This window comes from Aulostomus chinensis, chromosome 19, assembly GCF_037954235.1.
Source record: "Aulostomus chinensis isolate RoL2024-O1b breed Wild chromosome 19, RoL_Achi_v1.0, whole genome shotgun sequence".
Taxonomy (NCBI): Eukaryota; Metazoa; Chordata; class Actinopteri; order Syngnathiformes; family Aulostomidae; genus Aulostomus; species Aulostomus chinensis.
The window spans coordinates 17,301,929-17,323,325 of record NC_141338.1 but is presented as its reverse complement, the minus strand read 5'-3'; the positions used below and the strand labels follow the sequence as shown (position 1 = coordinate 17,323,325).

The 21,397-nt window shown below is 45.7% G+C and overlaps 2 protein-coding genes across 5 annotated transcripts in view; one reads left to right on the top strand and one right to left on the bottom strand.

Annotated features, from left to right (window-relative positions):
- wdr5 (WD repeat domain 5) lies at positions 1-13,406 on the top strand. The gene is made up of 14 exons (XM_086188095.1): positions 1-178; positions 1,042-1,151; positions 6,001-6,109; positions 6,203-6,276; positions 6,462-6,551; positions 6,786-6,875; positions 7,982-8,065; positions 8,271-8,326; positions 9,766-9,812; positions 9,918-9,993; positions 10,695-10,728; positions 10,841-10,915; positions 11,007-11,094; positions 12,458-13,406. The coding sequence occupies exons 2-14, from the start codon at positions 1,074-1,076 to the stop codon at positions 12,556-12,558; spliced, it is 1,002 nt and encodes a 333-aa protein (XP_086044221.1). The 5' UTR covers positions 1-178; positions 1,042-1,073; the 3' UTR covers positions 12,559-13,406.
- Positions 13,205-21,397, bottom strand: part of rxraa (retinoid X receptor, alpha a) — a 109,325-nt gene continuing 101,132 nt past the window's right edge. For all 4 annotated transcript variants that reach the window (XM_086188091.1, XM_086188094.1, XM_086188090.1 and 1 more), the window contains exons 9-11: positions 20,611-20,702; positions 19,372-19,477; positions 13,205-17,982 (exon numbers count right to left, since the gene is read on the bottom strand). In XM_086188091.1, coding sequence (XP_086044217.1) covers positions 17,835-17,982; positions 19,372-19,477; positions 20,611-20,702 — 346 coding nt within the window. In that variant the 3' untranslated portion in view covers positions 13,205-17,834. The remainder of the gene's footprint in view (positions 17,983-19,371; positions 19,478-20,610; positions 20,703-21,397) is intronic.

The window sequence follows — 21,397 nt, the reverse complement described above, 5'->3', positions numbered from 1 at the left end:
ACTACCACCGCACCACATTCCCCGCTTTAGCGTCCCTCGCACCCTCCTTGACGAAGCCAAACATATAGGATCGAACAACTCCGGCTCGTCGTGACCGTCTGAATAAACCTGCATATATTTTTCCTGTCCAGTGTTTACGAGGAGAACGAGTCTGACGGGAAATCTGTGTCAAATCCCCGTGAGTATCGTCTACAGAGCGATTCCTCATTGTTTCAATGGAGGGCCCCTCCGTAGCAGCTAACCCAAGATGTCAACAGCGTCAATGCGTTAAGACCTGGCAGATACATGACCACACAGCCTCCATCGTTCACTGTTACATGACATTAGTAAAATAAATAAATTAATTAAAATTGACATGCTAGCTTGTTCTATTTGTCCTCGAGCTGCTAACCTTGTTGTAGATATCAACTGTAAGTTAGCATGCTAGCGTGTCTGTAAATTTGTGGACTTGTAATTCAAGGGATGGGGTGTCTTTGTTCTAGTATCGTTTTTCACTTACATACTTCCATTTGGAAATGAATTGAACGTTGACACATTTGTCATTGTTACTAACTAACTCGGGGACTAGTATAACATTTGCCTTTCGGAAATTGTAGTCATTGTACAGCTACCTAACAGCAGCTAGCTACACTTAGCCTAGCTAGCTAAATGTAGGGAAAAAGGGCCACACAGCAATAGTATTTTAATCACTAAATATTATGAAACACTGTATCGTGTGTCGATCGCTTTAATTGTGACATTTAGTGAGAAAACAATTAGCTTTTGTAGTACGTAGCTTTCACGGACTTCTAGCATTACATTCAATACTAACTTAAATATCTGCTAGCTTCTGGGGATTGTGAATGATCGATTTGTCAAAGAAATCGGACACAATTCTCAGCACAATTCAAATTCCCAACATTGTAAGTCATCAGTGTGGAGGCCAAGTACTGTAGTAGACTGTAATTACACTTTTTTTTATCACAGTGTGTTGTTTCCTGTCACAGGTGTTTCTTCGACTGCAAACACTCTAAATTCACTATCACTTTACTTGTTTTTCAGAATAGTGCATAGTAGATGCTCATCCTCTCACCATGGCAACAGAAGATAAGAAACCAGAGACTGACACGAAACCTCCCGTGGTACCATCAGCATCTGCCAGTCAAAGCAAGGTCTGGATGGCTCTAATGCTGTAAATGTTGCTACTCTCAAGAGACTTTCACCCATATAATGCTGTTCTCTGCACACGCTAATAACATTTTTACTATTTCACTCATTCCTCTATTTGTCTCCCAATTGTTAACATGTTTGTTGGCTGGCACCTGTCCTAAGAGAGGGTTAACTACAAAGCTAACAACACATGGGGTGATGTAAGCGCATTGATTGTGGCCAGAAGGTTAGGTTATCATTTAAAATGTGTGTATTTCTGATTCTTATTGATTCAGGTCTCGATATGGTAAAATTTAGACAACAAAAACAACAACTATGTTGCTAACTGAACATTTTACCAACTTAATAGTGTATTCATTTGCTCTGTAACACTCCTCAGTCTCTCTTTGGGTCAAGCTTTACCTTCACTACCAGTGAGAATGGCATGCTGCAGTTCACTGACCATATTAGATGTGTAGTCTCACTGTCATGTTGAGAAACGGCTTGAAGAAAAAAACAAATCTCCTCAAGTTCAGTGTCAAATCCTTGGTATCTTTTGAATTGTATGGTGTATCTGCACCCCACCTCAACTGGCTCACAGCAAGCTTTCCAGCCCCTCCTCCGGCACTCCTCGGTGAGCTCCAGGTACTTGACCTGAGCCGCTTGTCTTCATTGGCCTCTTCTATGCGGTCCTCCCAGGGGACTGACAGTCTCAGTAAAAGGACCTGCTCAGAGGAGGGAGATGTCAGTACCAGATCTGGCCTCAAGGAGGTTGGTGTTACGAACTCTGGGAGCTGCCTGCCCAAGTCAACTGGCAGTTTCCAGTCTGGAGCTGATGAGAACAGGCTGGCCTATGGTATTGACCGTGGCTGTGGCTTCTCTCCAGCCTTTACACAGTTGATACCTGCCTATTATTAGCCACTGCACTGGAGATGGCCTCTGCCACTGTCTTTAAGACCTGGTCCTATCGCCAGTGGTAGCGGCCCCCTCCAAGGGCTGACCCCCTTCCTGGATAGAGTGGACATGTTGGAGTGTTGCTCTTGCCCCAGGTACGCAGGTTAGCTGGGTAGCACATCATACACAGCTTGGACCATGAGCTTAATCCGCTGTGGCTCTTCCTTCCAGATGTCATTCCAGGTCAGCTTCTTCTCCAGTGCTCCTTCCCACCTTGCCCATGCCCTCTGCTGCTGCATGCTCACCATCCTATAGGTCCTCAGCTCCTTGACACCTGCTCGGACTGCTCCAGGGCCAGATGGCGTCTGTCCTCATCCTGAGCCTTGTCGTGCTGTAGTTGTGGGATAACTCCCAGCCCCGCTCGCCTGGATGCCACCGTGCCCAACTGTGTTTTGTGTCTCAGCCATCTTCGCCAGCTCCAGGCCCTCTTGAACCTTCCACTCCCAGTCCGTCCGCACCACGATGCCTGCTGCTGCCACTCTGGAGTTTCTGGAGTCTCGGTAGACCCATGCTTCTCTTGTGCTGGAGACACTGAACTCCTCCTCTAGGTTGCTGATGGGGAGCTGAAGCTTGTTGCTCCTACCATACAGCACTGCACTGGTAAGACTGCATGCCAGACCCAGCCATCGTCGGTGGTAGCAGCTGGTTTTCCTCTCCAGGGTCTTGACTGTAGACATCGTCATCTCATACACCAGCAGAGGTCAGAGGATACAGGGCAAGACGCCATGCTGGTACAACCATGCCCTGAACCTGCCAGGTAGGCCAGACTTGTCTACAGTAGACAACCAAGTTTTGAGCCTCTTGATGGTTGTTTGGACTGATGCTGTGTCTCTGAGGCTGCAGTCAAACACCTTGCCCAGGCTAGTGACTGGTTTCTCAGTGATTGATGTTATCACTGCTCCATCCACAGAGAAGCGAAACTTGTCCACCACTTTTCCCCTCTTCAGAACCATGGACCTGGATTGTGTTTGTTTAAAGCTCATCTTAGCCCAAGAGATGAGCTTGACCAGGCCCTAAAGGATCCACCTGCAGCCAGACACTGAAGTTGTCATGACAGTCTTGTCATCCATAAAGGCTCCGATGGGAGGCTGCTGAATTCTCGATGTGGACAGGGAGTCTCTGCACTCTGTCTCAGCAGCCTTCACCAATGTGTTCACGGCGAGAACAAAGAGGATCACTGAGATTGTGCAGCCAGTTCTGATCCCTGTCTAGAGTCAGTGCCAGTTGGATGTCATGCTCCCTGATGTAGCTCTCAGCCTGAAGTCTCCATAGTAATTCAGGATGATTTTGCAGGGAGTATGGTGTTGATCCAGGGTGGTCTCAGTCAGCTTGTGGGGGATCGACCCACATGTGTTAGTGAGGTCCAGCCAAAGCACAGCTAGATCTCCATTCCCCTCACATGCCTCCCAGATCAGCTGTGTGATCACTTCGGGGTGTTCCAAGCACACTGGCACTCCGGGAATGCCGCCCTTCTGCCGTGCAATGTTCTTGTTCTTCAAGAGGAAAGCTGTCATCCTTCTGGCCAGAACGCTGAAGAAAATCTTCCGCTCCACACTAAGAAGTGAGATGGATCGGAACTGCTCCAGCTTGGTTGAGTTCTCCTCCTTAGGAATCCAGACGTCCTCCATCTGCCTCCATTGTTCTGCGATGGTCCCTCTTCACCAAATCACCAGCAGCATCTTCCAGAGGATCCTGACTCCCGGCAGTGTATAATCAGTGCTGCATCCTTATAAATGCTCTATAAATCCAAGTCTTTGTTATTGTTACTACACAGTTGTTTTCTCTGGCTTGGTATATTATGTCTGTGCCCGAGATGTCGCTGGATGAATTAATTTACTGATATGTGTTTTTTTAATATCTCATGACAAAAATTTTGAACCATTCAGCATTAACCTTTAAATGTTAATGATTTGCACATCCCAAAACGCTGTTCACCTGTCTATGCATTCATCAGATTGGTCATAATAACGTTAATGTCAGCTAACTGGAGGCGTGCACTGTACAACCGTGCATCACGTATATGTGTTGGCCCTACGATGGACTGGTGACCCGTCCAGGGTGAACCCTGACTCTCGTCTGAAGGCTGCTGGGATAGGATCCACCCCCCACCCCACCCCCCGGCAACCCTTAACAGGATTAGCAGTAGAAAATGGATGGATGGAGCAGCACAGCTGCACTCTAAATCGAGGAGATATAATTCTCCCACACATCCACTCAAGTCTATCCGTGGTGTTCCTTGGGCCTGCTGCTGGGAACAAATCCAGTTGATGATTTGAGTTTTTATCGTTTGGAATATATGATTTTTCTTGAGAAGCGCCACAGCGAAAGAAGAGAAAGTGATGACGGATGCATTTCAACTAAAATGGTTGTTGTGTTTCTTCGACCTTTCACAGTGCCAAGGGGCCTTGTTTATAAACGTAGTGTGCGCCCCGAAGAAGGCTTACGCCGCTTTCTACACAAACTTTGGGATTTATAGAAAACACCACCACACACTCTTCACCACACATGTGAACTGTGTTGACTACGAAGTGTGTAAATAAAGCCAGTAACAAGTCTTCATCATGAAACTCCTCATCCTCTTACCCCAGCGCAGCCCAGTTCACCACAACAAAGCGTCAATGGAGAAATGAATCACCTTCAAACTTCCATTTTTAGATATGGGGATTGATTCAGTCATGCTGCTAGGGTGTGATGTCATCAGTCTGATTGCTGTTAACACACCGCCCCTGCAGTGACACTCATGCACTCTGATGCACGACCCGCTTTTCTGGCTCCTCCCTGCTGTTGTTGCCTTGAGTCACTTTTGGGAATCACTGATCAGCTGGCTCCTTTCGTTAAGCCACATCAACCATTTAAGGTTGGATGTGGGCGTGTCCAGGGCGGGATGTGAGGCGGCCATTTATACTAAATACATTTGTACACAGTCTGCACACCCTGGCAAGTGAAGCCACATCTGGCTTAAAGGCAGGCTAGACAGACATGTTTATTTTGTGCAGGGGGGGGGGGGGGGGGGGGGGCAGTGGAAGTTAATGAGAAAACATGGTGGGCTGCTGGTGATATTTTCAGACGTATATGACATTCAAAGTAGGAATGCTGTGATCGATCGGCTACTGATTGTTTTAAGCAGGTTTTCATTCAAATCACCTCCGTTGATCAGCATCAGTGTGTGCAGTCCCAGATCACCAAAGCCTGTTGTGTGTGGTTGATACTGTGGTGCCTGCAGTGGGCTGTGTAGCCCCTCCCCTCTCTCGTTCACTGTGACAGTGTGACAGAGCACCAAATGTAAACAAGACCAACTTGCTACAGCAGCTGATGCAGAAATCCCAAGCGGAGCGTGCTGCATTTGTTAAGCTAGCAGCAGAGCAAGGCTAAAGGCTAATGGAGCAGCAGCAGCACTCAGACACACCCCACGCAAGACAAGCTGGTAGCTTCCGTCACTTTACTTCTCACACACACACTAAACTGTTATTTTTCTCCATCATATATTGGGCTTTTTTCACAGCTGTAAAATGGTTCTCATCCTATCCTAAATCTTTAAAGGTCTTGAATGCACCGGCTGGAGCAGCAGGAATCCTTCACGAATCGATTTGTTGTAGAGCTGCAACTAATGATTATTTCATCACTGACTCATCTGCTTATTATTTTCATGAATAATCCATGAATTCAGGCAATAAAATGTGAAGCATTTTTGAAACTACTCACACAGTTCAGACATTGACCAAACTACTTATTGTTGCAGCACCTTTGTGAAAAGTTGGAGCTTGTAGCCGGTGAATCTGTTAATTGTCCCCTAGCAGCTGTGGACAGCGTGAGGAGGAGGGAGGATTCACGTCAACGTTTTTGTTTCTGTTTTTGATTCATAAACCAAGACTCATTTGTGAAACGTCAGGTGAGGTTTTGCTCTGTTGTCATTGACAGTCCGCTCCAGCCAAGCCCAACTACAGCCTGAAGTTCACGTTAGCGGGACACACTAAAGCCGTGTCCTCGGTCAAATTCAGCCCCAGCGGCGAGTGGCTCGCCAGCTCCTGTAAGTCCTGTGTCTGCACGCACCAGCAATCCTGTCAGCCATGTGATGTTAATTACTCATACAACATACGGACATGCTCATCTTTGTTTGCAGCTGCTGATAAACTCATCAAAATCTGGGGTGCGTACGACGGCAAGTTTGAGAAAACCATCTCTGGACACAAACTTGTGAGTTACCAGATTCTCTATGGTTATCTATGTGTTTCCGAGAAAAATATTAAACGTTGAAGATGATTCCCAAAATTATGCATTGTGACCAGTTGTCTGGATAAATCCCAGAACTATGGGACGCTCTTACTCCTAATCAGGACACAGAGCACCGAGTTGGCTAACGATGTCCCATCATCCCTCAGGGCATATCTGACGTGGCCTGGTCCTCTGACTCCAACCTCCTGGTGTCTGCGTCCGATGACAAAACCCTGAAGATCTGGGACGTCAGCTCGGTAAAGGATAACAAGAACAGAAACGCTCTGTCACCTTTGTGTTCCCGCTGAAGCCTGATCACTCGAGAAATTTTAATTCACCCGAATTACAAAATGAAACTTGTTTAACATGAACATCAAACACTGCATTGTATACTGTTAATGACAGCCAGTGAGGATAAGCAGGTTAAAGCTGGAGTTCCTGCAGTAGCTGCTAATGTCCTGATGTTTCTGTGTCTGCTGTCGTCACCGCAGGGCAAATGCTTAAAGACTCTAAAAGGCCACAGCAACTACGTCTTCTGCTGCAACTTCAACCCCCAGTCCAACCTCATCGTGTCGGGATCGGTGAGTGCAGGGAAGGAAATACAAACCAGATGTTGGACAAGAGGTCGACTGATAGTGGATTTGACTGATAACCGATAGCGGCGCTTGTCCAAGAGAAGAAAAGCTAAGATAACTGATTAATCTACCCATCGTTAGAAAAGAGAGACATGCACACTTTAATACAACAGTGTCACTGTCCACAGGTTGGAGATGTTTTTTTTTTTTTTTTTTTTTTGGTTCTCGGAAGTTTCTGACCACATGCTTGTCATTTTTTTTGCACAATCTGAAGTTCTTTGATCAAAATATTTTTTGTACTTTCTGTTATTTGCAATGCCGTTCATGTTATTTCTCTTTTATTGGCGGAAAGATACAGAAAGTGGAATTTGATGATGTCATGACAGTTTGACAGCTCTCGGGCTATTAGTCATGAAACACACCGACAAGACGCGAGCGCTGTAGTTGCTGTTGTCTAACTACTCAAAAAAAAAGAAAAGAGTCCCAACTTGTGAGTGAGTGAAAGCATGGCGAGAGTTTCTAACAGGGTCTCTCGAAGGTGATTAGGATCACTAATCACTAGATCTACATGGCTAATGTGAGCGGCGTTGAATCACATCTCCAATACACAGTTAAGGTGTTCAAGGAGCCGCCTTACAGTGTTACAGTCACATCCTTGATTTCTATTAGCGAGAGCTCCTTATTCACTCCTAGCTTTGTATGAAGAGTGGCTAGCCAGCTAGCATTAGCTGAAAGTGCTAGTGATGGCTACATAACGGCTTAACTAATGTTTAATCTTACAAACCGGACAGAGTTGGCCCTCTTATGTGTTCAGAAATACATAGTAAAACTAACAAATTTAATACGCACATATTTTCTACTGTCATTTACTATTAAGTCACACGAGCACGTTGTCGAGACTGGGATCTGTTAACTCGCTCTGTCTCCCTCACTCACAGGTGACATGCGTCTGCTGGCACGTCCCATTCTACCTGTGGACGCTGTTCTATCGGGGCCGATCCATAACAATGAATCACTCGACGTGTGTGTGTGTGTGTGTGTGTGTGTGTGTGTGTGTGTGTGTGTGTGTGTTTGGTGAAGGAGGTTAACAGCTCATCTTGTTTTCCTTCCAGTTTGATGAGAGTGTGAGGATATGGGACGTGAAGACTGGGAAGTGTTTGAAAACATTGCCGGCTCATTCTGACCCCGTCTCTGCTGTAAGGCTCTCAACACTTCCCACTAACACACACGTTGAGTTTTGGATGCATCCAAACCAACATGCTGTCTAATCAGAGACTTGGTTACAAAGCCTTCTTTTGATTTCGTGCCAATGACTTGGCATGAATGTGGACCCTGGGGGCCCTCAGGGGTCCCGACCTTGTGTTCCAAACTAGCATTAATGGGGCGATGTGTGTCCTGCAGGTTCACTTCAACAGAGACGGCTCCCTGATTGTGTCCAGCAGCTACGACGGCCTCTGGTGAGAGCTGCTCTATCGTCACCTCACTGCTCACTACACCTGTGCACATGTACCTCTAGTCATATCGCTTTGGTCACATTTCTCTAGTTACCTTGATCACGCTGCTCTAGTCGTACCTCCTGCTCACGCGGCTCTAGTCCTACCTCCTGCTCACGCTGCTCTATTTGTACCTCTTGCTCACGCTGCTCTAGTCGTACCTCCTGCTCACGCTGCTCTATTTGTACCTCCTGCTCACGCTGCTCTATTTGTACCTCTTGCTCACGCTGCTCTAGTCGTACCTCCTGCTCACGCGGCTCTAGTCCTACCTCCTGCTCACGCTGTTCTGGTCCTACCTCTTGCTCACGCTGCTCTGGTCCTACCTCTTGCTCATGCTGCTCTAGTCGTACCTCCTGCTCACGCTGCTCTAGTCGTACCTCCTGCTCACGCGGCTCTAGTCCTACCTCCTGCTCACGCTGCTCTAGTCCTACCTCCTGCTCACGCTGCTCTAGTCGTACCTCCTGCTCACGCTGCTCTAGTCGTACCTCCTGCTCACGCGGCTCTAGTCCTACCTCTTGCTCACGCGGCTCTAGTCCTACCTCCTGCTCACGCTGCTCTAGTCCTACCTCTTGCTCACGCTGCTCTAGTCGTACCTCCTGCTCACGCTGCTCTAGTCGTACCTCCTGCTCATGCTGCTCTAGTCCTACCTCTTGCTCACGCGGCTCTAGTCCTACCTCTTGCTCACGCTGCTCTAGTCGTACCTCCTGCTCACGCTGCTCTAGTCCTACCTCCTGCTCACGCTGCTCTAGTCGTACCTCCTGCTCACGCTGCTCTAGTCGTACCTCCTGCTCACGCTGCTCTAGTCCTACCTCCTGCTCACGCTGCTCTAGTCGTACCTCCTGCTCACGCTGCTCTAGTCCTACCTCCTGCTCACGCTGCTCTAGTCCTACCTCTTGCTCACGCGGCTCTAGTCCTACCTCCTGCTCACGCGGCTCTAGTCGTAATCTTTCTTTGCCAGTGCTTCTGAATCTGCATCATAAACAAACAGCGCTGATCCCATGACCTTCCTGGTGTAGGTAGTAAGTCAGCTGCTGTCAGTGACGCAACTCCTCACAGTTCACTTCTCATTAGCGAGTGCCCCCCCCCCCCCCCCCCCCCCCCCACAGATTGACTCCTTCTCAAGGCTTTCTTTCTCTCTGCTGCCTTTTAATGTTATGTTAATCCTGGTTTAGTGGCTTTGAAGCGAAAATCAAAGACAAACATGAGTTTAAAGAGGCTGCAAACAGGACATCAATGCAAATGTGTTTGGAGTTAAACGTGAGAGTGTTTAATGTTGACTCAAGTCTCAGAGTGTGTAGCAGTCATCCGTGTGTGTGTGTGTGCGTGCGTGTGTGCGTGCGTGCGCATTCCTCGACTGATCTTAGTCTTAAAATCTAATTGAATAACTTCTTCTTCTCACCCAGTCGGATCTGGGACACGGCGTCAGGACAGTGTTTAAAGACGCTCATCGGTAAGGCGGCGTGTTTGACCTTTTTGTTTTGATCTATTTGTTTTTGAGTCAGGAAAATTCTCATCAATTAACTCATCAAATGTTATGTTGTGCTGTTGTGTTTAGACGATGATAACCCACCGGTGTCGTTTGTTAAGTTCTCCCCCAACGGGAAGTACATCCTGGCCGCCACACTGGACAAGTGAGTCCCTGCAGTTCCTGACACGCCCACCGCCATGACTCAGCTCATCTTGATGATAATTCTCACCATTTACTGCAGGAGAAGCAGACACAACTTAGTCATTTCTGTTTTTTTTACATGAAGGGTTATTTTTCGGTTCATTTGATTTTTTTGACAGCATTTTAATAACTTTCTCATGTCTGAATCTTTGAAAACGTCAACACTGAAACGACGTGGCTCTTGGTAAAAGCAGTCAACAGTAAACTGATTCATATCACTTTTGTTAGCACTGCAACCAACTTTTATCATCATCAATTAATCCGCTGAGAATTTGTATAATTCATCAATGAATTTTGAGATTTTGGTTTGTTTTAATCTGCCTCGTGTCCATCAGAAACCTATCGACTCAGTTTAGTCTGGAAGCAGTAAATGTTTGACGTCCAAGCTGAGAAGACTCAGATGTTGAATCTGTTATGAACCCATGTGGCCCACAGGTCGGATCCGTGTGAGTGACTAATCAGCACGGGGTCACTTGTTACTAGGTAGAGTAGATGTAAACGCAGCCTGCTGGGGGCTTGCGCAACTCTGATACCTTTTCCCTGCTGTGGCCAGCAGGTGGCGGTAGAAGACCTGCAGCTTTACATGCGCTCAGTGTTCTTGCTGTTTGTGGAATCACTGAAGTTGTAACTGTTGATCTGCTTTGTGTGTCTTTTGCTGTCCAGCACGCTGAAACTGTGGGACTACAGCAAAGGAAAGGTGAGACGCGCCCACGTTTGGGCTCTTTCTCCTTGCGTGTTGCTCATCTTGCTTGAACACGTTCACTGATGACACGAATCTGTAACGTCTCATTGTTCCTCCCACGTTTCAGTGTTTGAAAACGTACACCGGCCATAAGAACGAGAAGTACTGCATATTTGCTAACTTTTCTGTCACGGGTGGGAAGGTAAGCTGCTGTTGGCGCGCGTGTGTGTGTGTGTGTGTGTTAGCAGTTGTTCACGAATGCGTGTGTTTCTCTAATTGCTGCTCTCTTGCAGTGGATCGTGTCGGGCTCTGAGGACAACATGGTGTATATCTGGAACCTGCAGACCAAGGAGATAGTGCAGAAGCTGCAGGGACACACAGGTACATGTCGCCTCCATGGAGGCCTGTGCAGCATCCACATGCCTATAAAAGAGGGTTTTACCTCTCCGGTTCTCACAAATGAGAGTCTGGAACACACGATGCCATCTTTTCTCCTCCTGCGTCGCTTCAGCTTGAAGCTCTGAGTCCCAGCTGCGCCGAGTGTGACCAGCTGCAGCGTTCAGTTGAACCAACTTGCCCACGCAACTCAAAGTGTGAGTTTGTTTTTGAGCTCACGTCGAAGTGTCTGTGGATTATGGTGGAAGAATCCCTTTGAGATCTGATGAGACGTCCACATCAGCGAAGTTGTGTTTTTTCGTGTTAAACAGAGGAGCTAAAAGCCTTTTAGTTGTCTTTGTTTCTTTTTGTCACGTTTCTGTCGGCTAACAGACACGGAGAAACAGAGGATTTAGCAGGTTCTTTACAAAATGTTTTTCCTCTGTGAACGGGTTCATGTGTGCTGCGGGGGTCAGTTGCAGGTGTAGGATGTTCGTCTGTGGCACCCATCACTAGAGCTGGGTATCACCACTGACCTCCCGATACGATACGATTTCGATACACTAGGTCCCAAGTCGATACGATTCGATACGATTCGATACAATATACGATGCGATATTTTAGTTACAGTACCAATTTTGCTTTGGTAATGGAAGAGATTCACATAGGACTAATGCTGTAAATTCAATTCTCAGTAGCACATAGCGTGGTTCCAGTGTCTGGACGAGGTGTCTGAAGCCTACATTTTCTACCACACAGGACGGTCTGAGATCCTTGCAGATAGAAATTGCCAGAGCCGAAGTGATGTTCTCTGCACATGGAGGCGTGGATGGAAACTTGGTCCCAAATGCTTTCTCCAGTGAGGGTTGTTGCAGTGACTTGTAGTCTCCTGGTTGCTGAGTGTACTCTGGTGATGCCTCGTCAAATGGCTCCAGAGATTAGTAGTATTTCCGTTGTACTTAACCTCTACTTTGCACGTTTTGCGCACAGCATTATTTTTGTCAAGTTGGGCGCAGTTTTCTCACTTCTTGAAGCGGAAGTGCTGCCAGACATCGGCTCTTAAATTTGCCCGAGATTAAAGTTGCGCTTCCGCCATCTTGTTGTTCTCTGATCGGAGGCACATGGCCTGGATCTCGCCAGATCCGATCATCTGACCGCAGTAACGTTGCACTAAGCACTAAAGCACGCGAGACTAAAGAGGCAAACAAAAACAAAAAAATAAACTGGTAAAATCGAATGCATTTTAAAAGATCAATACTGGGATTAATGTATCGATAATCTTTCCTACAAATGTATATCGATAAAATATTGGTATATAGACATTTTCAACCCACCTCTACCATCACACTTTCCTCTGATTTCTCTCCAGATGTCGTCATTTCAACCGCCTGCCACCCGACAGAGAACATCATCGCATCGGCGGCTTTAGAAAACGACAAAACCATCAAGCTATGGAAAAGCGACTGCTAAGCCCTCGTGGATTTATTGGGCCCTTCATATTTCTTCTTTTTTTTTTTTAAATACTTTTTTTTTTCTATATCTTGTAAGAAAAGAGGACATTTTTCTAACGGAGAGCTCCCGCTGGACGCTGAGGGGCTTTCAGCTAACGAGAGGGGGGACGGACGTCAGCCGTGTCGGTTCTGCGGCGACACAACTGAGATATCACACCGCTTCGTTTCGTTTTGTTTTTTAAACTGATTACATGTGCCAGGTTGTTGTTCTCCACTTAGGGAACGTTTGCTCAACTCAGAATTCAATAACAACACATCAGTTTTAGTGCTTCTGTGTTTCTGACTCTGCATTAACCTCCACATCAACTCCCACACCTGCATTTATGCTCTTGTACTTTTACAGGTTATTCGGCCGGTTTGTCACGTCTTTGCTTTCTCGTGTGTAATTGTGTAGTACTGTCAGACTTTGACATAAAACTTTAGTTCAAAAGAAGATAAAAGGACCCTTGTGGCTCTTATTTATTAAAGTAGTTTATGCGTCATAACCGGATTAGTTTCCTGAGTTTTGTTAAAAGTTTGGTGCTCATTACAAATCCAGAGTTGACTCATAGGAAAAGTCAGGATGTACATGAATTCATTTACTTGAAATGTGATGCATGTTGGAGAAAACTACAATTAAAGAAAAATACAGCATTGAATTGAACCCCACTTCTGCTCAAATTTCAGTGCTTTTTGGGGTTTTATTTTATCACCCCACCCCCCCCCCCCAAATTCTCAGTTTGATTTGCTCTTCACACAAACCAGCTGTTCTCTGTATCCATCTCCAGCTATAACCTGCAGTTGAATAAAAGCAGTTTTTGTACGTGTCATGTGACTCACTGGCAGGTTTTTTTGTTTTGTTTTGTTTTTTTACACACATCCTTTAACATTACACACAGCCAACCAACATCAGTCTCTCTTGTTTTTTAATAATCGTTTTTTTTTTCTGTCAATGAAAGAACATCAGAGAACAACCCACAAAGAACAGATGACAAAAAACTTCCAATCTCCTTTTAAAAAATAGACAAAAATATAATGAAAGGAGACATTTCCCCATCTGGCGGTTGAGAAATGGCAAAGTAAAGGCGACACAGTTAGCAAGGTGCCAAAAAAACAACAACAAAAAAAAGCCAACGATTTCCTCTCAGCTTTCAATCGGAACGTTTTCTCTTGCATTTCGAAGAAGCTTTTCCACAACAACAGCCCACAGAAGAACAGGGAAAGAACAGAGTACATAAGCGAGGGATAAAATTACCTTTGTACAAAAATAGATCTTTTTCCAAGTGTTCTTTTTTTTTTAACATTTTACCGTCAATGCAACAAAGAAAGCAGTGATTGTGTCACAAGCTCAGCTTTTCCTGGTTACACTTTTTTTTTTTAAACATACAATTGCCAAGCAACACATACATTTTGGAGGGTTTAAAGTCTTTTTTTTTTTTTTTCATTTGAGGTCCCGTACACTGTTCTGTTTTTCCTTTTTTTTTTTTTTTTTTTTTAGAGCTGGTGGGGTTTTTTTTCTTTTTTGATTCATCTTAGAAAGTCAAGGCTGAAATGTAAAAACCTTTCGAGTGCGGAACAGTTTGGTCTGTTAGACTCGTCTCCCTCGTTCAACACTGGAAATAGTCAAGGAACAGATCTGTTGATATATTTATTTATAAATATATACACATATACATATTAACAAAATAGAGCTTTAGGTTATAAAGCATTCATGTCATTTGACGTGGGTGATCCTGTCTTTAGCTAGTCAACAAGTTCAATTCCGGCAGGGGGAGTGAGCTCATTCACTGTTTATGGCTTTAGATACCTGCGGTCACCAATCACAGTAAGTGAAGAAGAGGAGGAGGATGAAGAGGAAGAGGAGGAGAAGGACAAGGAAGGTCACCTGTTCTTTAATATCTGCTTGATTCTTACTCCTCTGTGAGTCAAGAAAATTCTCCTTTATCCAGAATATAAATAATGTAAACAGAGCTCAAGCTGGCGGTAAATACTGTCACCCAGGTCGTAGTAGTAATACTCGTAGTACTACCACAGTCCACCTGGCTGAAGCTGCTTAGTCATAAAAAGCCAACAGACGTTATTGCTACTGTTTCACTTCAACAAGCATAGACACGCTGTGGTTTGGAACATTTACATTAACCCTGTGAGAAAGTGCCATCTGCGTGTCTGGCGGTGTGGAGGAGAGTTCAAGTGATGCTGCGGTGCTGCCTGTCTGCCACTGGAGGGCGCTCACAGCCCACCCTCGCTCTACCGCAGCCACAGGAGAGTGCTTGGAGTTGCTTAAAAGCACTGACCGGCTTTCTGCTTTTACTTTTCCACAAGGAGAGATTGGTGGGTGAATGTGTGTGTGTGTGAATGTGTGTTTGTGTGTGTGTGTGGGGGGGGGGGTGTCGGATTCCTAGAGGAGGATCGGCATCTACGGATGAAGCCCCCCCAATCCCCAAAAAAACCAAAAACGGTCAGAAAGCTGTAGAGAGCTGCAGGTGCCACCAGAATAAAGAGACTTTTCAGAGGTCATGACGTCTAGTTGTTAAAAAGTTTGAAAAACAAACAAATTGAAGTCACACAAAACACCCATGTGCCCCCCACCCCCCCCCCCCGAAAAAAAATGAAATGTTTCATTGTTTAAAAAGCAGGGTCACATGGTCATGGAAAACCAGGAAAAGTCAGGGAATTTGAAAGTAGAATTTTTCCAGGCCAGGGAAGGTTTTTGACAATTCATGAAGAAATGACATGAAAAACAGCTGGATACCAGTTTCTATGTTCAGCTGTTTGTCACCCGTCAGTTTTGGTTAAATGGATGCTGGTTAATTCTGACAGATTTTTCTTTATGTTTTGTGTATAAACAAGGATCAACGTCCACTCATGAAAATGTAACTCACGGCTACAAAAATGGCAAAATGGCTATTAAACCTGTTAATCTTAAAAACAACAACAACAACAACAACAACAAAAAAACCTGGAATAAAAATAAAAATATTAAAAAAAAATACCTGAAATAATCATGGAATTTAAAAGTGGAAATTCAAAGGCCAGGAAAAGTTTTTGAAAAATAAATAAAATAAACATTTGTGAATCCCCCCAAAATGTAAACTTTTCTCACCATAATAGAATATGTGGTTTATTTGCTTGTCATTAACTTGAGTACATGTTAACCTGGATTTCTTTTTTTTTTAAAGTTAAATTTTCCTTCTATTTGTTGTATGTAGAGTTAAAATGTTTATGAACCCTGTATCTCTATATTTTTTCTAATAATTGAAATGCAAATAAAAAAAATGTTTGTATCAAGTTAAGAAAACTATAATTTCTTTAAAGTTTTTCATTCTATTATTCCAGTGGCACCTTCAAGCCTCCGTACACGTGGGCCGTTGAGCCTTCATCATGACAGCACAGTGCTCAGGTTTGTTCCTTCAAGTCCGGGGATGGGGTAGTGGTGGTGGTGGTGGTGGGGGGGGGGGGGGGGGGGGTCGACTTACAGAATGAAAGACGGATGAAGGAGAAGAATCCTTCACTTCTCTTTTTTTAGTGTTTTGTTTTCTCAAGTCTCACTGGTCCACTGTCGTGCAGGAGGGCTGGTGGTTTGGTTCCTGTGAGGCCAGTGGGTGACTGAGACCTGTTGAAGCCCCCTGACATGCACCTGCTCTCTAGACAATCTTTGGAAATGCACTTGATGCATAGTTTCACAGCAGCCGCAGCATTTCGACACGTTGGGGGAGAGAAACAAAAAGCAGAATATGGGCGAAAAAAGCATTTTTTTATACACAACATGAAGATATTTAATATTTCACTTCCACTTGAATGACACTTGATTGCCCAGAGAAGTGCAGAGAGAGAGAGAGAGAGAGAGCGAGCCAGTGAGTGTGTGTGTGTGTGTGTGTGTTCCTCTGAGGAGGAAAAATAACTAGAGCGTTCCTGATTCCACCTCAGAGGTCGATTACATCAGCAGAAGCTTCTCCGTTTAGGGAACCCGGCTCCACTGTCATGAGGTTAAGTGCCAAGTAACAAACAAATAAACAAATAATGGCTCGGCTGCATCGATAAGCCCCCCCATACTGTAAATGGTTTGAGTGTGAGGAGGAGGTGTACAAACGGAGGTAATCGTGTGTTTCTGTCGTTCAATAGCGTCAATACTGTTATCACGTTCTGTTCAGGTAGATATGAGGTGGTTTGGAAAAGCTAGAACCCGCGGAGGGATATGTGAGTGTGTGGAGGTGTAAATGGTTCACATCAAAGAGAGGTGGGGGAGGCAGAACAGAGTGTGTGTGTGTGTGTGTGTGTGTGTGTGTGTGTGCGTATGTGCGCGCGCACGCTCACGTTCCAGGTATCCGAGTGTGTTGTCACCTGTAAAGATACGTTTATAAAAAGGCCAAACGCTTGACTCGGGATGTCTAAAGCTCATGTGCATCCTAGCATAAAGCTAACGTGAGGCTAATTTCCAAGAGCCTGGCTTCTTCCTGTGTGCACAAAGAACTGCGCCGATTGTACATAACACGTTCTCCCAACACCATCAAGAACCGTCGGGCTGATTGGTGGGAACATGTGGTCCTCCCCGATGCTGCACAGTGCTAATACAATAAGACATGGTTGTATCGGTTGGAATTGGGCAGAAACCTGAGTTTTTTTGGATCACTTGCAGTCTTGTTAACACACGTCTGTTCCAGAAAGCTCCGCTAGTGCAAGACTCAACGTGTTTGCTTGAGTCAGGCAGGAACAGGCGAGTTCCTCGAAGTTTCCCCGAAGTGAGTTCAGTCCTGAAAAAAACAAAAAACAAAAAAAACAGAAAAAACAAAAACCAGAGAGACCTCAGGTTCAAGTCTAGACAGCCTGAGGGTCTCTGCGTCCATGATTGTCCCGATCACAAAGCTGAGTGTCCCAGTATGACATCACCGTGTATACCTGCGTATCAGCGCATCTGTGGATGTTAAAACACATCATCTCTGCTTTTTCTGGTCAAGCAAAGACGGAAACAGAAATGGCTCAATTCATTTCTCTTGTCCTCATTTCAGTCCGCTTGTGTTGTCGTGAGATTCTCATATATATTTCTTATTTATATATTTGTACAAGGTATAAAACATGATGAATTCATTGTTTCCAAACACAACAAGGGGGGGCAGAGGAGAGCAAGGGGAGGGGGGGGGGGGGTTCTCCGTCCAGAGCTGTCACAAGTCTTGGACCCTGATCCAGGGCTGCTGGGAGATGAAGAGGAGGAAGGCGATGAAGAGGAGGATGACGGCGAGGGCTCAACCCTCTCTGCTATTATGTCATTTGATGGGGGGCTTCTAGCATCTCCATGAGGAAGGTGTCGATGGGTGTGTCGCCTATGAGCTTGAAGAAGAACAAGTGCTCCAGACACTTGAGGCCGATGGAGCGCAGCGCCGGTAACCGCAGCAACAGCTTCGCAAATCTGTCAGTGAAAAACACACACACACACACACACACAAGTCATGACACATCCATGACACATCAAGGCTTGTCACCATGGTGCACCCATGCTAGCAGGCTAGTGCTATACCATAGTCTGTATTTGCACTCTTTTAGTAATTATTTGCACTTTGAAAGGTCGTGACCACCAAAACTGAGAACTGTGATGACACAAATCCTTGGTTTTCGACCTCAAGAGGAAGGAGGAGTTGCTGCCGTTGGGTAGAACCTCTTTCTAAACCACACATTTATACATAAACATGCTTTTATTTTCTATTAGTTGTCACTCTTGAGCTCGACAGCCAACAGAGTGTTAACTTGTCCAGTTCTCGGTGTGACACTGAAGTGTTTTTTTTTTGCTCTAATCTTTGCTGGTCTTGTCGCGCTTCATCTTGACACAGTTGTACACTGACGTGGCCTCACACACGTTGAGATCGCTCACACAGTAAATACAGCATCACCTCCACGTCCCAGGATTAGGAATCAGAAATATTCTTTTCTCTTTTTCAAAACTGTTGTCCACTCAGGATGTTTGAACCAGTTCAATGATCTCGCCTTCAAAATGTAAGCACCACTGCTTGAGAGAGTCTTATTCTGAAAAATTCCTACGGGAAGTCAAGTAATGCTGTTTGCTCGCTCCTCTCCTGCTGGCGCTAATGTTACACTAGCTCCCCTGCTCCGGGTGCAGCCACTCCGTCATTCATCGCGCTCTCATCATCTCTGCCTGTGTGTCGCTGCATAATAGCGTCTGCTGGCAGATCGATAAACTCTGACATGATCCATTTTCTGGTTTTGAGTAACTGACTAATCACATAAATCTGTAAAGGTCTGGCTATTTTTCAAGCTGAATGACTCGGCGGTTAATGCCAGCCACGGTTGAAGACCTGAACGGCTCACGTCCCCGATAACAACCAAAACTGCAAAATGTCACTCACTAGACAGACTCACTAGATCTGGCATTCGTCATTTCATAATACAAACTGCACCACTTTCACTCTGAAATATTCCAAAAAAATATCAACAATGTTAAAAAAAAAAATCCAAATATAAGAAAAACATTCACCCTAAAGCTTCTAGAAAGACAAGTTTCACGAGGACACACTGATCATTTCTGTTGTGCAGGGCCTTTGAAACTGACTACAGCTCCGAATACGAGGAATCTAGAGAGTCAAACTCTTGGCACTGACTGCTAAAATACCTGGTGAGGAGGAACACCAGAGAGCGAGTGAAGGAGAGGTGCTTTCTCAGACACATCGAACAAGTTCTGAGCCCTTTGAATGTGTGGATGTGTGTGATGGCAGACTGAAGAATCCCGTCTGAGTGTGTGTGTGTGTGTGTGTGTGTGTGTGTGTGTGTGTGTGTGTTTTCCTACCTGCCGGGCTGCTCGGGGTACTTCTGTTTGCAGTAGGCCTCTAAAGACGCGTAGACCTTCTCCCTCAGAGCCTCCACCTCACCTGGGTTGGACAGACCTTTGGAGTCTGGAGAGGAACACAGATAAATAAACATGGAGGCCAGCAGGCTGAGCTTCAACCTCCAGGGCTCCTGGTGAAATCTGTGTTAGCAAACTCTGGGCTGGTCTAATTAGCGGCGCTGATTCAAGCTCCATCTTTGACTGATGACACAAACGCGTCATTGATGAAGAGCATTTGATCGGCAGTGAAAGAGCATTGTTGGAGACGGCAGTGTGGGAAAGATCAGTCTCATTTGAGTCTAATTAACAAGGAATCAGGTCGCTGGAGAGGGGAAGCTGGCAGAGGACGCAACAACAACAGCGGGGAACACAGGATCACTGTGTGTGTGTGTGTGTGTGTGTGTGTGTACTCATACTGTTGCTATGGGACACACATGCAGCAGCTGTCTTTGCACAGGCCCGCATTTCAAAGATTCACCTTCACCTTCAAAACTAAGACGCCGCTGGTTTATACTCTCATAACCAGCAGGACTCCCCAGGGTCAACGCCACTTTGCAGGGTGGAGCTCTGAAACGCTCTCGTGGTCTCGTGGTTGATCCTAGCACTCAGTCAGGATGCCTCATTGCTTTTATTGAGAGGAAGATTTTGAACACATCGAGTCCTTGAAGTGACCTTTCACCCCATCATCAATAAAGACAATCACAATCAGAGGTGTTGAACACGATAGAACTGGGTGCCAGTTGAGTTGAGATGTTTGTTTGTTTATTCATTTATTTAGGCACTTTGAGCAGCACGAAACAAAAGCTGTGCTGTTTCAGTTGGATCTGAGAGACGGGAAACAGAATCTCAGACATTCAGCAACTAACTCACACCAAAACAACGTCGATGGATGAGTTCCAGCGGGCGGACAGAGCCAGCTGAGCATCAGAGACGCTGGACGGGACGCCTGACTGCGCCGACGCTCCAAAGCTCACCTTGCCAGGACATTAAAGTTATGACGTATTAGTGAACAACAGTTTGAAGGAACTGAAGAGGAGAGGTTTTCAGTTTTCTAAAAGAAATTAAGGTTCGATCGTCCAGCATGACTGAGGTGAGTGTGGTTCTGGTGAGATCCAGCAGCAGGATCCAACCGTGCTGGCACACTACTAGGAACCTCAGTTCAGTTTGTGTTGGCTCTTCAGCACCGGCGGTGAAGCTCACCTGGGTTGAAGAGGACGATGGCTCGGAGGCAGCCCAGCTCTGTCTTGTCCATCTGCATGTCTCTCATCTTAGACACCAGCTCTGTGAGCACTCTGAAACGACCACAGGACAAAACTCTTCGTTGGTACATTTGTTGTTTTTGTTTTTTTAGAAGAAAGACACCTACATGATCCTAACAGAGACGTCTGAAAGAGCTGCTACTGCCACCAAGTCTACTGTCAGCCCACATCCACCGGTTAGATCAGCAGAAATGTTTACAAACTTGTGGCTTAATTATATTTAGACGATGGTTTTCACAAAAGGAAAGCCACAGAGTAACCACATGCTGGAATCCAACACCACAACGCCCCCCCCCCCCCCCCCACGCGTACGCGCGCGCGTGTGTGTGTGTGTGTGTGACATCACTGGTGGGAGTGTCAGAGCGTGGTGTTGCTCGAACTCCTCACCCCTCTTTGACTCGGTCACACCCTCCCCCCGCTCACTTTATTTCCCCCTCTCGTCTCTTCTCCTCTCCTCTCCTCTCCTCCCCTCTCTCGCTCACGGATAGTAAAGTCAATTGTGGCTGTTAGCTCATTCTAATTCAATTTGCTCTGAGGAACAACAGCGCTAAAATAAAAAGACGAAAAAAGAGAGAGTACAAGAAGGAAAAGACTGAAGTGTTTATGTTAATCAGTCTCTTCATTTGTAGGGTGAACAGAGAGAGAGAGAGAGAGAGAGGGGAAGATAAAGAAATATTATCAGTTCTCAGTTTGCAGAGATGTAATATGTCCTGTGGCCATGACCGCAG